At 52.9% G+C, this 14466-nt stretch overlaps 2 protein-coding genes across 5 annotated transcripts; one reads left to right on the top strand and one right to left on the bottom strand.

The window, feature by feature from the left end:
* Positions 1-945: 945 nt before the first annotated feature.
* On the top strand, positions 946-2977 carry LBX2 (ladybird homeobox 2). Its single transcript, XM_047067714.1, has 2 exons — positions 946-1176; positions 2436-2977. The coding sequence occupies exons 1-2, from the start codon at positions 972-974 to the stop codon at positions 2810-2812; spliced, it is 582 nt and encodes a 193-aa protein (XP_046923670.1). The 5' UTR covers positions 946-971; the 3' UTR covers positions 2813-2977.
* Positions 2978-6261: 3284 nt separating this feature from the next.
* On the bottom strand, positions 6262-14431 carry TTC31 (tetratricopeptide repeat domain 31). 4 transcript variants are annotated; one of them, XM_047068070.1, is made up of 13 exons: positions 14346-14431; positions 14101-14189; positions 11041-11143; positions 10682-10920; positions 10426-10509; positions 9618-9674; positions 9437-9517; positions 9129-9323; positions 8831-8882; positions 8651-8741; positions 8421-8562; positions 8104-8205; positions 6262-7837 (listed from the first exon to the last, which is right to left on the bottom strand). In XM_047068070.1, exons 1-13 carry the CDS (start codon positions 14383-14385, stop codon positions 7544-7546), a joined length of 1569 nt encoding a protein of 522 aa, XP_046924026.1. In that variant the 5' UTR covers positions 14386-14431; the 3' UTR covers positions 6262-7543. The 4 variants fall into 4 exon arrangements, with proteins under 4 accessions (XP_046924026.1, XP_046924027.1, XP_046924024.1 ...); XM_047068071.1 differs by having other exon boundaries at positions 6262-7834; XM_047068068.1 differs by having other exon boundaries at positions 10682-11143.
* Between the last annotated feature and the right edge of the window lie 35 nt (positions 14432-14466).

Here is a 14466-nt window from a genome sequence, read left to right as displayed (position 1 = left end):
TTTCCATTGCTGCTCTACAGGGTGGTTTCTGGGCTTTGGAGGCTGGGGAACCCCTATTTGAACCATAGGAGCTTAATATGGAGGCAAAGACAGATCGACTGATAGGCCTCGGCGGAGGCCAGTCTTCCCTGGCCAAGACCCCTGGGTGGGGGCAATAGCGATAGCTCCGGATTCGCTGTGTCTTCTTTCCCGAGGCCCCGGTCTATTCCACTTCTCCATGTGCTTTGACTTTCTCAGGGCCTCTAAGCCCGGGTCCAGCCAGAGAGCTGGTGGATCCACTCACCTGCTTTTGCTTCCGCATCGCATCCCCATTATTCCCGGTTGCAGAAATTCTGCCAGGCCAGGTCCTTCCAAGTCTTGAGTTCCCCCAGGCCCCTCGCGCCACTCTAATAACTTCCAGCCGCCGGGACCTCTTCAAGAGGGTTCTGCAGGGGTGGGGCGCGGACGAGGGGGCTAGGTCAGGAGACCAAGATCCTTTTTAGGAGGGATCAGAGATCCTAGAACGGTCAGGTCTGATCTCCCTCCTCGGAATTCTGCAAATCCCATCCGTTGGGGCAAGGGGAAGCAATTTATTGCCGACTAGTTTATGAGCCAGAGCAGCGGCTAGGCGGGGAGTCGATGGTACACAGAATCTGCGGGCCGTCCAGGAAGGGTCCAGTCAGAGCGTGTACGGGGCCATGCCCTGCCGCGCGGAGCAGCTCGGCGGCCGGGTATGGCAGGTTGTTCCTGGTCTGCTCTCCGCGCCTCCCCACCCTGTTAGAAATACAGCTGCGGGGACATCTACCAGCTCCAGACCCACCGCGGCCCCGGGATGGGGGTTGGGGGCGCAGGAGGAGGGGCACAAGGGGCTTGGGCCCAGCGCGGGGGGCGGGTCCGAAGCTGGGGGCCCAGATCGGGAGCCGCGGTCTGGGGCCCAGGCAGCTGCTGCGCCCAGCGCAGCCGGCGGCGGGACCGCCACAGCCCCGTCGGCCATGAACTCGGGACCAGAGCCCCGGACACCCCGGACATTATTCAGCATCGCCGACATCCTAGGCCCGCGCCTGATCCCCCGAGGACCCTCTACGTCCCAGCTTCCAGAGTCGAGTCCTGGTCCCACGTCGCCTCTGTGCGCGCTGGAGGAGCTGACTAGTAAAACTTTCCGCGGATTTGACTGGCACGCTCCGGAGCCCTCTGAAGGTATAGCGCAGGCAAGGTCGCGCACTTTGACTTGGCCTTCTCCCCATCTCTCTCCTTCAGGTCCCTGTCTCGACCCTTCGTTCACAATGGCCCCCACCCTAATCTGCCCTCTGTCCTCAGCCCACGTGCTGGGACTTCCATATCCCAATCCTCACCTACCCTCCGTTAGTTCCCAGGCTCCGCGGCCGCTCCTTGGAGGCCGCCAGCGCCGAGGGGGAGGGCCAATCTGTCGAGAACTGAGTGACCCGTTGGTCCGTTCGCTGTAGGCGGGGCAATCGCGACACCGAAAGGCCGGCGAGATGGAGACAAAAGGCCTGAGCCCGAGGCTGTGAACAGTGAGCTAGGGCATGGGCAGTGCACAAAGTGCTGGGAGGCGAGGCTCGGTCTCTCCGGGTGACCTAGCTCCGCTCCACGCCGTTCTCTTCAGGAAAGGGGACAGGAACAGAAGGTCTTTGGGGCGGCAAGGATCGGGGATTACGGACTTCGCCTCTCCTTACACTTTGAACCCCCACTACCTCCTTTTGGGCTCGAGGAGGAGGTTCCCGTGTCACTAAAAAAGCGTAAAACAAGAGTGCTCATCATAACCTGAGAGTCTTTAGAAGGGCATGATCAGAGTCGTATTACATTCATCACACAGGGCTGCCGCGGGCTGTCCCTATTATTTTTTTAATGTTTATTTTTTGAGAGAGACAGAGTGTGAGCAGGGGAGGGGCAGAGAGAGAAGGAGACACAGAATCGGAGGCAGGCTCCAGGCTTTGAGCTGTCAGCACAGAGCCTGACACCGGGCTCGAACTCATGGACCATGAGATCATGACCTGAGCTGAAGTCGGATGCTCAACCGACTTAGCCACCCAGGCGCCTGGCTGTCCTATTTTGACTATGGTCGCCCCGCCTCGGGTGCCGGCCCCAACCTACAAGCCCACTTATCCCGGGGCTCCGGAGGGCCTCAAAGATCCCTCCCCAGATTGCCTGACGCCCTGCCAAGTCTCCTTTGGCCAGTCCCGCCCTCTTCCTACTCCCTCACCTCCTCAAGATGCCCTCAGCCTGCTGCTTCCCATACCCAAGTGGCCCGTTCCACTTTATGCCCCCACTCCCAATTCGGCCTGAACCCCCGTTTGGTAAGGGACCACGGTTCAGGCTCCTGTCCGCCTTCTCGCTCCGCCTCCCCCACCCCGGCTTGAGCCCCCCCCCACAGCTTCTCCTTTGAGCGGATGCCTGATTCCTGCAGGCTAAGACTGACCCCCGCCGTATTCCCGCAGGCCGAGCCGCCCCGAGTGCTCTGGGCCCTGGCCAGGCTGGCCGCAAACGGCGAAAGTCACGCACGGCGTTCACTGCGCAGCAGGTGCTGGAGCTGGAGCGACGCTTCGTCTTCCAGAAGTACCTGCCGCCTTCCGAGCGCGACCGGCTGGCGGCGAGGCTCGGCTTGGCCAACGCACAGGTTGTCACGTGGTTCCAGAACCGGCGAGCCAAGCTCAAGCGCGACGTGGAGGAGATGCGCGCCGACGTGGCCTCGTTGCGCACGCTGTCCCCCGAAGTTCAGTGCCGCCTCTCGCTGCCTGACGGCACCCCACGCCCCGTCCCTGGCCGGCCTGACTCCGGGCCCCACGTGTCAGAAGAGGAGATACAGGTGGACTAATGAAGGCAAAGCCGCCGCCGCCCTGGGCACCTGGATCCCCGACTCCTTGCCTCCGTGCTCCGCGCCCTGTCTGGGTACTAGGGTGGAGGGAGGGTGTGGATCTGGCCTCCTCTGGCTCACAGTCCAGACACTCACTTTTCCCAATTGTTGAGAATAAAATGGAGACTCAGTCGCTCGAAGCCTCAATCTTGGCGCCCCAGAGCAGTAAGAGCAAAATCTGCCGATTGTTCTGCAGATTCCGCGCTTGGCTGAGCGCTTTAAACGCGATGTCTCCTTCGAACCTCATAGCAAGTCTATTCGGTGATATAATTATACCCGTTTCACAAAGCAAGAAGCACTAGGTCAGGATTTGGACCTAGGTATCGTGCCAACCTTCAGAGCCAGTGCATGTCAGCCGGACGGCACTCTGGAGACTTCGAGCTGAGGGGAGGAAGATGGGACACGTAGCTGCGGGCGACCTACCCCTACTGACTGCCTTTAGTCGCTGGACTCCAGCAGGCCTTTGACCCGCCTCCTCCAAGACCTTGCAGCTAACCTCTGGGCTGCTCCAAAGTGACAAAGTTGTGCCTGATCCTACCCTTTCCCCACCCTGAGGTCATTTGTTAATGGGCTTCAGACCATTCTCTCACTTCTGCTGAAAGAACCCCATGCTGAAACACAAGCTAAGTGAAAGCGGTGGGGAGAAGGGGCACAACCCTACTTCTGGGACCTCTGCCCCACACTTGGGCAGGAAATGTTCCCCCCAGGATAGTGGCCTTGGCTGGAGGGTGGGGAGGCTGAGTCTGGCCGCGGAGGTGGAGGCTGGAGTAGCTGCATGGGGACCTTGGCGGGTGGAGTCAATAGCCTACCCCCACCAGCGGACATTTCTGAAATTAATTTATTCCACTGGTAATTAATCACCCTCTGGCGATATGATGAGAAGGTAAGAGGCCTATGCCTATGTAGGGCCATCACTTCAGATCTTCAGAAGACCATGCTTAGGTTCTTTCCTGGCTCCCCTCTCTCCGTGTCTGTCCTCCCTCCCTCCTCAGGCCTTCCATGCTTCTGCCCAGATGCCACAACTCATTCTCAAGAATGTTCTGAGAATGATCCATCCAGGATTTAAGGGGAGTCAGCTAGGGCCTCGGTTACAAGTGGAGGTCCCAGGAGAGAATATTTCAGGGAGACTGAACAATGCTGGAAGGCAGAAGGGAACCTGGCACTGTTGGACAATAACTACCGCTTATTGAACATAATTCAAGTGATGTGCATGGATTAATCTTACAGTAATCCCAGAAGATAATGAAATTTTAATTTCATTAAATTTTTTTTTAATATTTATTTTCGAGAGAGGGACAGAGTATGAACAGGGGAGGGGCAGAGAGAGAGGGAGACCCAGAATCTGAAGCAGGATCCAGACTCTGAGCTGTCAGCACAGAGGCCCACGTGGGACTCGCGGGACTTGAACTCACGAGCCATAAGATCCTGACCTGAGCTGGAGTCAGATGCTTAACCAGCTGAGCCACGCAGGTGCCCCAGATTTTAATTTCACTTTAAGTGTAAGGAGACTGAATCACAGAAGCCCAAGAAGATGTAGTAATGTCATGGAGCTTGTAAGTGGTAGGGCTGGCACTAACCTGCTTGTTTGTTTGACTCAGGGGCTCATGTTTTTGACCACTGCATGTTCTGTCCCCATAACTGTGACTGGGCCTAACTGAAAGAAGAAAATGGTTTACAAAGGCACACTTTTGGCCGGGGAGAAAGGGCCAAAGGTAGCAGTTTTGGGATTCTACTATAGATAAAGCATAGTCCTTGAAGGTTTTAGAGAGGAGAGACGTGACAGCAATGTTAGAGCAGGCTAATCTGGCTGCAAGTGTAGGGCGGACCAGTAACTGGCAGGGACCTGAAGAAGGAGCGTATCTCTGGCCACTGCAGAAGGTAAGAGCTGAGAGAATTCGGGGCCAGATGTGGTGGTGGCGGGGGGAGCTGTAATGAAAAAGGAATCTGTTTGATTATCCCAATGACCGAAGATTGCATGAACCTGTGACAGCCTCACAAACCTGGGTAACTGGAAGAAAAATGGCATCATGGGCAGAAATAATGACTACTGGTGTGGAGCTAAGAACTTGTCAGCCATTACGTACAAAAAGTGTTCTTTGCACCTGTGTTGCCCTTTCAATACACATGTGCAACACACACACATAACTTCCCTGGCTCCTGTTCAGGGCCTTCATCCCCTTCCTAAGGCTGCCTCTTTGGAGACTTTAGAGTGACCAACTCATTCCCATTTGCCCAGGACTTTCCCAGTTTTAACACTGAAAGTCCCATACTCTAGGAAATCCTTTAGTCCCAGAAAAACCGGGATGGTTGGTCACTGTGCTTTCCAACCCCAGGGACTCAGAACTCAGACTGCTGTGTTGGAACCCTACCAGTTAGCAGGGTGAGTGTGGGGCAAAATGGGGATAAGGTGTCAGGAGTCCTGTGGCTCTTAGAGAAGGTTCAAGTCCAGGATAGGTCAAGAGATACTGGGGAGGGGGTATTTCTTCGAGAGGCTGGAAGAGCAAGGAGCCAAATCAGCCTGAAAGCAGATACCACACAGCAATGGTGGCTGCCCATTCTTTGAGGAACCCTAGAGGAATCCCCAAAGCAGAGAAGTACCCCTCTGCTGCCCTGAACAAAGCCAGATGAGCAGGCCTCTTATGAAGTCACCATAATAGAATCCCCTTTCAAGCAAACACAACCACTTCTCCCCAACTAGGCATGAGCAAAGAATTCTCAGAGCAAATAATTCTTGTTAGGAAGTATGATTGTGTCAAGTTAATTGGCTCTGAGCCATGATCCCCCTCCACTTGTGTCCTCTTAAATTCTAGCCCAGTGCTTCCACCTCTCATAATCAAGCCTTGGATGAACAAAACTGAAATCTCTCCCACCCAAATGGCCTCTGGATGGTATCTCCCCCGCCAGGTGCTAGAATAGTGCTTGGGTTGGGGCGCCTGGGTGGCTCAGTTGGTTAAGCGGCCAACTTCGGCTCAGGTCATGATCTCGTGGTCCGTGAGTTCAAGCCCCGCGTCGGGCTCTGTGCTGACAGCTCAGAGCCTGAAGCCTGTTTCAGATTCTGTGTCTCCCTCCTTCTCTGACCCTCCCCTGTTCATGCTCTCTCTCTCTCTCTCTGTCTCAAAAATAAATAAATGTTAAAAAAAATTAAAAAAAAAAAGAATAGTGCTTGGGCATTAGGGTCGATCACCTGGAGGGCTTAATGAAATACAAATCGCTGAGCCCTGCTGTTGCACTTTCTGATTGAAAAGGTATAGGGTGGGGCCTGAGAATGTATATTTGCAACAAGTCCCTGCTGGTTCAGGGACTACACTTGGGAGAACCACAGTCCCAGGAACTCTGTATTTTGTGAAATAAGCAGCAGTGTATTCCTACTCATCTCTTCCCACTATGGGAATCATGATTATGTAGGACAGTTGCAGATAAAAAATCAGTTTATTTAACACCCTTTATGTACCAGGCACTTTGTAGGTATTTTCTCACACTTTTACTTCCACTCCTCACAAAAGCCCTGTGGGGTAGGGACTGCCCCCATTTTACAGATGAGGGAACTGAGGCAGATGACCCAAGGTGACCCAGCTAGCAATGGCAGACTTCATTCTGATATATTCAAGGAGCCTGCTCAATAAACAAAAAGAATTTGGGAAAGCCCTGTAGAAAGGAGGTGTGTTTCAACACCTCCTATACAGGTGTGAATGTTGTTGAGCAAGACCATAAGGCAGCAAGAATCATGTATCCTGGCAAATGGTTCTCCCAGGCAAGGCATTCTGGAAGGCTTAAAATCCCCCACAGATCCATATTTCAATGAGCTGAGAGTCCCAGGCAAGGCTAGGGAGGAAGCAGCCAGGGGCAGCTGCCAGGATCTTAGAGAACCAAAAGACCTTGATTCTTACACAAGAAGTAGGGAATTATGGCCTTCTTTGGGGGGCAGTAACTCTTGGTGGGAAAACTGCATAAATTCACATGGGGAAAGGCTCATTACAATACCCAGTGCTGGAACAGAAAAAGAGCATGGCCAAGGTAGCAGCTCCCTGGGTGCTTGCTGACGCCCCATCAGCAGGACAGTCAGCAGTGGGAAGATGTGATGTTATGAACCCTGCCAACTCCAAGCAGGAGCTGGTGAGGGACTTCCCAAATGCAAACCCCAGTGAATCTTCTAGCAGTTGGAGGAGTTGAGACTATTGGGCAAAGGAGAGGTCAGAATGTGCACCAAATGACAGAAAACAAGGCATGAGTGGCTGGGGCTAGAAGAAACAGGGTAAGAGCTGGGCTCAGGAAGATGTGAGCCTCTATCAAGGTGAAGGGTGGGACTCAGGCCTCATTCATCATCGTGGCCCTGTTCCTGAGCATAGAGCTCTGGTTGGTGAATGAGTCCCTCGGGGCCAAGAAGCAGAGCAAGCCCCATATGCTCCCTGTGGGGTCTGTCATAGTCTGAAAACCTAACTTTTGTACAGTTCCCTCCTTAGCCTTGGTGGGTTTTATTTTTCCTTACTGCTCCCAAAGGAAGCCATCTGCTTTAAAACCAAAGAAAGGTTGTTTCAGTGGTCATGGGTCTCCTTTCTGTCATCCGGTCTCTGTGGCAAAAGGAATGACAACCAGGTGTGTCTTTAATTATGGTTTTAGAGTACAAGGTCTCAAAATATGCAGTGAACTGTGGGATACACACATGGCCTTGTCCTATGAGGGACAGGTCCTCTGTCATCTGGCCTGAGGTAGATGCTGGGGCCCAAGTCCTAGCACACCAGAGCCCTTTGAGGGGTCCTGGAGAGGGTGCGGTCTTCTAGTCTGAATTTGGGGCACGGTCCAGTTGGGGTGGCTCAGATGACATGGGGGAAAACGCAAGGGTAGAGACAGAAGGCCAGGAGCTCTTGGAGCGGTGCTTGGAGGGCGACTGACAGACGGGAGGCTTGTGGTGCCCGGCTCAGCATGGGAAAATGGTTGCGGGAACCCAGTTGTCGGATGTGGCACCCGGATTCCTCCTCGCTGATTCTGCTGAGAAGGGAAAGGAAGGGGCACCTGTAGATACTCCTTTTCAGTGGACTTCAGTGTTAAGGGACTTCCCAAATGCAAACCCCGGGGAATCTTCTAGCAGTTGGAGGAGTTGAGACTATTGGGCAAAGGAGAGGTCATTCCCGCCCATTCCCGCCCATTCCTGCCCCCACTATCTGTCTGAGGCAGAAGGGAGCAGGGCCCACTGTGGAAATGCCAGCCATTTCTCCTGCTGCCCCCTCAGCATGACAGTGGGCAGGTTCCCTTACCAGGGCGAGGTGCAGAAGGCAAGAGTGGAGCTCCCGGGCTGCGTCAGGCTGGGAGCCGCCTCTCAGAGTCTCCTGGAACACAGCAGCTGCCTCTTCAAAACGCTTTGGTCCCAGAGGGATTAGAAAGAGCAAAGCTTAGGTATCAAGGGGGTAAATGAAATTAAAACTGCCCCTTTCTCAAACTCGCCTAGGCCTCTTGTACCACTAAGACTGTGACAGTGTGGTACTAGGAGCTTTCCTAGAAAATGCAGTGTAGACCCAATCCCCACCCCATCCCACCCAAATTCCTCCTTTGCTTCCAATCTCAGACCCATTACCTGCAGTCCCATCAAGGCCTTGCCCAGGCGGAAGAGGCCTCGGGGCCAGCCAGGTTGCAGAGTAAGGGCCACCTGGGCATCAGCCAGGGCCCACATTGGTTGACCCAGCCGTTCATGGCAGAAAGAGCGGTTTCCAAATAACCTGATAAAGACAAAGTGGCCAAAAGTCTGGATCCTCAACACTTTGCCTTGTCCTGACCTCCGAGCACAGAGCCTAAGCCCCTACTCACCGATGATCCCGAGGGTTGAGCTTCAAGGCCTCGGTAAAAAGAAACACAGCCTTGTGGTAGAAACCATTTTGGGCCAAGCTGGTACCCAGCTCTGGGGAGGAGAGAAGGCAGGAAGGTTCAGATGGAGCTAACCCAGAGAGGGGAGGGTGAGGAGGAAAAGAAGGAGAGAGATAATCTCACTTGCCAGCTCCTGGCTCTGCTGTAAGGCAGCTGCCGGTAGTCCTGGAGATGCCTAAGGATGGGGAGCAAAGTCAAGTGGGACTCGAGACCTCAGCCTCCCCAAATCTTTCTCCTTTGTTCAAACAATAAATATTGCAGTCAGCATCACCCAATTTATGTAATTTTTATGACAGTTCTGCAAGATGGCATCAGCCCTACCTTCCTGCAGAGGAAACTAGGGTCAGGGTGTCCGTGATGGAGCTGGACCCCAGGTCTCTTGATTCTAGAGCCAGAGAAGTCCTTCTACTGGTCACCTCACCTCTGCCTTAGGGGTCTGCCTGGGCCTTTCTTCTATTGGAGAGCTCCCTTCCTTCTGGCCCATCTTCTCTTGGGGGCCCAGACTTTTGCCTCGGGGCTCCTGGCTCAGTCCCTTGTCTCTGCGGGCACTGGGGGGCCAATCCCCAACCTTGCGCAAAGCCAGAGACACGAAAGTGCTAGATAGATCCAGTAAGTCCTGTGAGCAGAAAGGAGAGTTAGGAGGGGATGGGGATGAAGTATGTCCTGGAGTAGGTGGAGGGATAGGTGGGGGTGGGCAGAGACCAAGAAGGGAAGGAAGGGGGCTCTCACCTCTTCCTCACCACACTGTCCCTGAGCAGGGTTCCCAGGGCTAGATGGAGGGCTCCCATCTCTATCTGGGGTGGCCTTGAGCTGGAGGGAAGGCAGACAGGGATCACCCTGAGCTGCCTGCCTTTTCAGCTCCCACCCTCCTAGCACTGAGTGCTCCTCATACCTGCCTATAGACACTCACCTTGGGCTCCCCACCCTCCTGCTCCAAGCGTTCCTGTCGCCTGCGATCCTTTTGACGCTGCAATGATAATGACGATGATGCTGATGATGTATTATTTGAAAATTCTATGTTTTTTTTAATTTTTAAAATTTCCATTTTATTTTTGAGAGAGAGAGAGACAGAGCATGAGCAGGGAAGGGGCAGAGAGAGAGGGAGACACAGAATCTGAAGCAGGCTCCAGGCTCTGAGCTGTCAGCACAGAGCTGGATGCGGGGCTTGAACTCATGAACCGTGAGATCATGACCTGAGCTGAAGTCAGACGCTTAACCCACTGAGCCACCCAGGTGCCCCTGAACCTTCTATGTAAATACACACGCGCGCACACACACACACACGTGTGCGCGCATGCACGCGCGCACGCGCGCAATTTGTATCTTGAAACCAATTCTTCACGTGTACAATAGATTATATGACATGTACTGGGTTAAGAGCTTTGCATACACTCTCATCTAATCCCTACAACTCCAGGAGGTAGGTTTTGTGTCATCCTCATTTTACAAGTGAGCAAGTAGACACGAGAGTCACCAGGCAGAGGTCTCACAGTAAGAAAGAGGCAGATTCCAACCCAGCCGGTACAGTGTGACTCCAGAACCACCACATCATAGGGCTTCCATGAGACCTTCCACCTCTGGGCTCTGAGCTCCTTGGCCCCCCTCTGGCAAGAGGGTCTACTACAGACCACCTTGGGTTCTTTCCTGTTCTCACAAAGCTTCCCTCTTTCCTTCTTCCAAATCCCTCCAGGTTCCCACTCCTTCTGCCTTCCAGCCACCTTCTTCTTGAGTCGTTTCTTCTCTGCTTTCTGTTTCAGGCGCTCCTCCTCAGCCACCAGCTCCTCAGCCAGGTGGTTGGCTTCCTGGAGAAGGAAAGGCAGGTGACGGGAAAAGAGAAAGAGAACAAGAAAACCAAAGGGAGGCCAGTAGTATGGAAGGACCTTGAAAGGTCCAGATTAGGGGAAAATACATATATGGGAATATGGCAGTTGGAGGAGCCCTGGGGGAGGTGAAGCCCCTTGTTGACCGTCTCACCTCTTCAGTCAGCAGGAGCTTCTGGGGCATGGCCACCTCAAGTAGGCTGTCTGAGCCACCGGAGGCAGATGCAGAGGCAGAGGGGCTATGAGGGCAGGGCTCACAGGGCTCAAACCCTTGGGGAGGATACAGGAAGGACTTTCGGAGACCACAGTAGGTGCCCAGTCCCTCGGCCCCTTTGTCTCTGTCACTCTGTCCAGGTGCTTTAGCCTCATCACAGAAATGGTCCAGGAGGTAATCTGTCAGGAGGGATAAGGAAAAGGGAAAGAAAAAGGAACATGAGAGAGAGGAGTATCTGAGGGCCAGCCCTCCCCAGGGTACCAGCCTCGATCCCTGGGCCCGGCCCCTGCACGCCCCACCATGGTGCCACAGCTGCAGCCGCCCGCTGCTCCCATCCACATGGATCCGGTGCAGGCCCTGGGGATCACTCTCCACAAGCCGTCGAAGAAAATCCACTATGTCCTGGGAGGGGGAGGGGAGGGAGGCTGGTATTGGGGGGAGCTCTAGGAGAGAACGAGGGACTTGGCTGGGTTGACCCCTCCACCGTGGCCACCACAAACCAGCCACCCAGCCTGGAGAACCTTATTGGCTGACCTCTCCCCACTCAGCACCTTAAGACACACTGCTCTGGTTTTCCTGGTATCACTACTCTCCTGCTTCCCAAGGGTTCTGTGAGGCCTTTCAGTCCAGCTTCTCCATCATACAAGATCTCCTCCCCTTGACCTGCCACCACATCAGCCACACTGAGGCCCCAGAAACGGAACCCTCCTACCTGCTCTTCCAGCCATGTCCCTTGTCAAATCCCTGAATATGAGCAACCCCATATAACCTACTCGGGAGCTACCGCATGCCTGAATGAGAGCAGCAGTTCCTGGCTGGCCTCTCCCCTGCACTTCATTTGCTTCCCCTCAAACCAAGCTCTCAGCAGTTACTTCCCTACTCAGCAACTAACTTCCAGTAATTCCCCACTGTCAAGGCCATAGGCAGGACTGAGTCTAGCTCCTCAGCCTGAGATTCGGAGCCTTCTGCAACACTCCCTGGCTGACCTTCCCAATCTTCTCTGTAATTCTCCACTGCTTGGCTGCTTTCATCCCTCTGCTATCAGATCCCTTCCAGGATCTTCCTCCCAGCTGTCCCCTGATCCTGGCTGTGAGCTTCTCATCACATCTTGTCTCACCTTCAAGGCCCAGTTCAAATTCCATCTGCCCTCAAAGCCTTCCCAGACCTCTTCATCTCCAATAATCTCTGCCTTCACTCAACGAAGCTATACTCACATGCTCTGTGTTATACAATTTAGAACCTTATTATTCACAGCTTTTTATTGCTCTCTCAATTGGCAAGAAGCATGGAACTGGAAAGAACACTGTCGTGAAATGAAACTGCTTGCATCTTAGTTCTGGCTCTGCACTGCCTGGTTGTTTGATTGTGAACAAGTCATATAACCTCTCTGAACCTTGGCTTCATCATTCACAAGATGAGAGAAGACTCTTCAAGACCTGGTCCGTTATGTTCTGGGGTTCTTATGAGAATCATTTCCCCAGTTACTGTCAGCTTTAGGGGAGAACAGGAGTCATCTTGTTCCTGTGTGGCCTAATCAGGCCTAAACAGAGCACACCCCTGACTAGGTGGTGGCTCACTGACTGAGAAACTTAGAAGTTACATGAAACTCCAATGTGCTAAACTAATGCATAGGAAGGACTTCAGATCACTGAGGTATAGTCAACTTTCTAAGCAGTTTTAGAGCCAGGGTTTCCATCAGAAGATTGTCCTGACTTCACAGCATCTTCATTTATGCTGCTGTGCACTTTTAGCAACACTTATTTTATTTTCAAACTCAATTGCCTGGTGGGTTTGTTTCAACTTCTAACTGGCCCACTCTAGCCATCTTTAAAAACAAAAAAGGATTACCTTGATCTTCTATTTCTCCCCAAAGCACAGTCTATGCTACTCTCTTAATTCACATTGCTGAACACAATCTAGCAACTCAGTCCTCCATGAATCATCTCCTACCTTCTTGTCCTACCTCATCCTACAGTGGCCAGTGGTCTCCTCTGAAGTTCCTACAACACACCAAGTGTGCTCTCATCTCAGGCTTTTGTACTTGTTACTTCCTCTCCCTGGAATGCTCTTTCCCCAGTGAATGGCTCACCCCTTCAGATCTCTTCTTAAACCTTTTCCAGGAGGCCTTCTCTGACCACTTCCTTTAAAAAGAGAAGCTCTCAACTCCACTCAGCACCCCCTGTCCTTCTTGCTTTATTTTTCTTTGCACTTTTCATATTTGGCATACTATATTGTTTATTTGTTGATTGGTTGCCTCCACTAGATGCTTCTAATTCATTGAAAAAAAGGAATTTTGTCTGTTTGGTTTACTGCTGTCTTTCCAGTGCCTACAACAGTGCCTGGTATATAGCTGGTGTTCAATATGTGTGCTGAATGAGCAAAAGCAGAGAGACTGGTGAGGAGACTATTCTAACAGAGATGCAGTCAGAAGCTGGGTCTGAAGAACCTTTGTGACCCAGTGAGTTTGGACTTCGTCTTGTCAGTGATGGGAGTGGAGTGCTCAAGTGAAACAGCACTGGGGAAGATGAGTCTAGGGGTGGAATGTTTAGTTAGCAGGCCATAGGCCATAGAGAATGAGTTCTTGAACTAAGGCCATGGCAGTGGGAGCAGGAATGGAAGCGATGCGCTTGAGTCAAGAGACACTTCCAAAGTGGATTTTAGTGATTTCATGTGTGAGGTAAAGGAAAGGGAGGATTATGTACAATGATTCTCAGATTTATGCTTTAAGCAACTGGATGTCAGTTCGTGTTGCTAACCAAAATTAAGATTAGAGGAAAAGGAACCAATTTACAAAGACGATGAGTTAACTTCTAGACTTGTTGAGTTTGAGGTTTTGGAGAGCCCCAGGAAGCAAATGGAGACACAGATTCTCAGGGCTCCTAAATCTGATCCTGTCCTTCCCTCAATAACCCTATCACCTACTTGAGGACACCCAAGCCCCTGTGCCAGACAAAGCCTTTCAAGCCTCTCTCTTCCTTCTTTCCCACTGCATTTCTTACGGTTCCAACCAAACCACTCAAGTCCCACTTCGGTGAAGTCCTCTAAACTTTTCCTTGCCTCAGCGTCTTTGCTCACACTCCTCCCTCCGTTCGTAATATCTTATCCTAAGGAACTACCACCCACTTCCCAAATCCTCAACTCAGAAACGTTGTCAACTCAATCCCGCCCACGTCCAGCACTTATCTAGGCAGCGTGGTTCCCGGGGCCCCACGCCCTCCATTTGCCACGCGCTCCTCCAGGCTCCACGGAGCCCTCAGAGCCCAGGGCATCGCCCGGCATAGGCGGGGCTCAGCACAGCTGGTTGGAAAGAGGCGTGACCAAGATAAACCGGACGAGGAAGAGCTAGGAGTCCCTTTTACCTCTGCGCCGTAGTCTTCAGGACCGAATTCCTTGCAGAGTTTGGGGACAGCAGCGACCTCCAGCGGACAGCCAGACCGCAGAGGACAGTCTATGGTAAAGGAAAGCAACGGCGCGTCACGGTGTTCAGGTTGGATGGGCCGGAGCCCTACGCCCACCGCGTGAAGCCCAAGACCCTACTGAAAACAAACCCAAGTGGGGCTGCCCTACCCTCCTGACCCTCTCCTGTCTTGTCACACCTGCTTACCTAGCTTTATCCGCCCCACAGTCTTCGGAATCGGCGCCATCTCTCAACAACTGTAACCCGAAAGTGAAAGATGATCTGGTACTTGATACCCGCCGAAGGGCGGAGTAGGACAGAGTAAACT

Source organism: Lynx rufus, unplaced genomic scaffold (assembly GCF_022079265.1).
Source record: "Lynx rufus isolate CCGP_SWC_20201006 ecotype Redwood Valley unplaced genomic scaffold, mLynRuf1.p SCAF_8, whole genome shotgun sequence".
Classification (NCBI taxonomy): Eukaryota; Metazoa; Chordata; class Mammalia; order Carnivora; family Felidae; genus Lynx; species Lynx rufus.
Note: the sequence above shows the minus strand (reverse complement) of the source record. Positions and strands in the feature narration are given on the sequence as shown.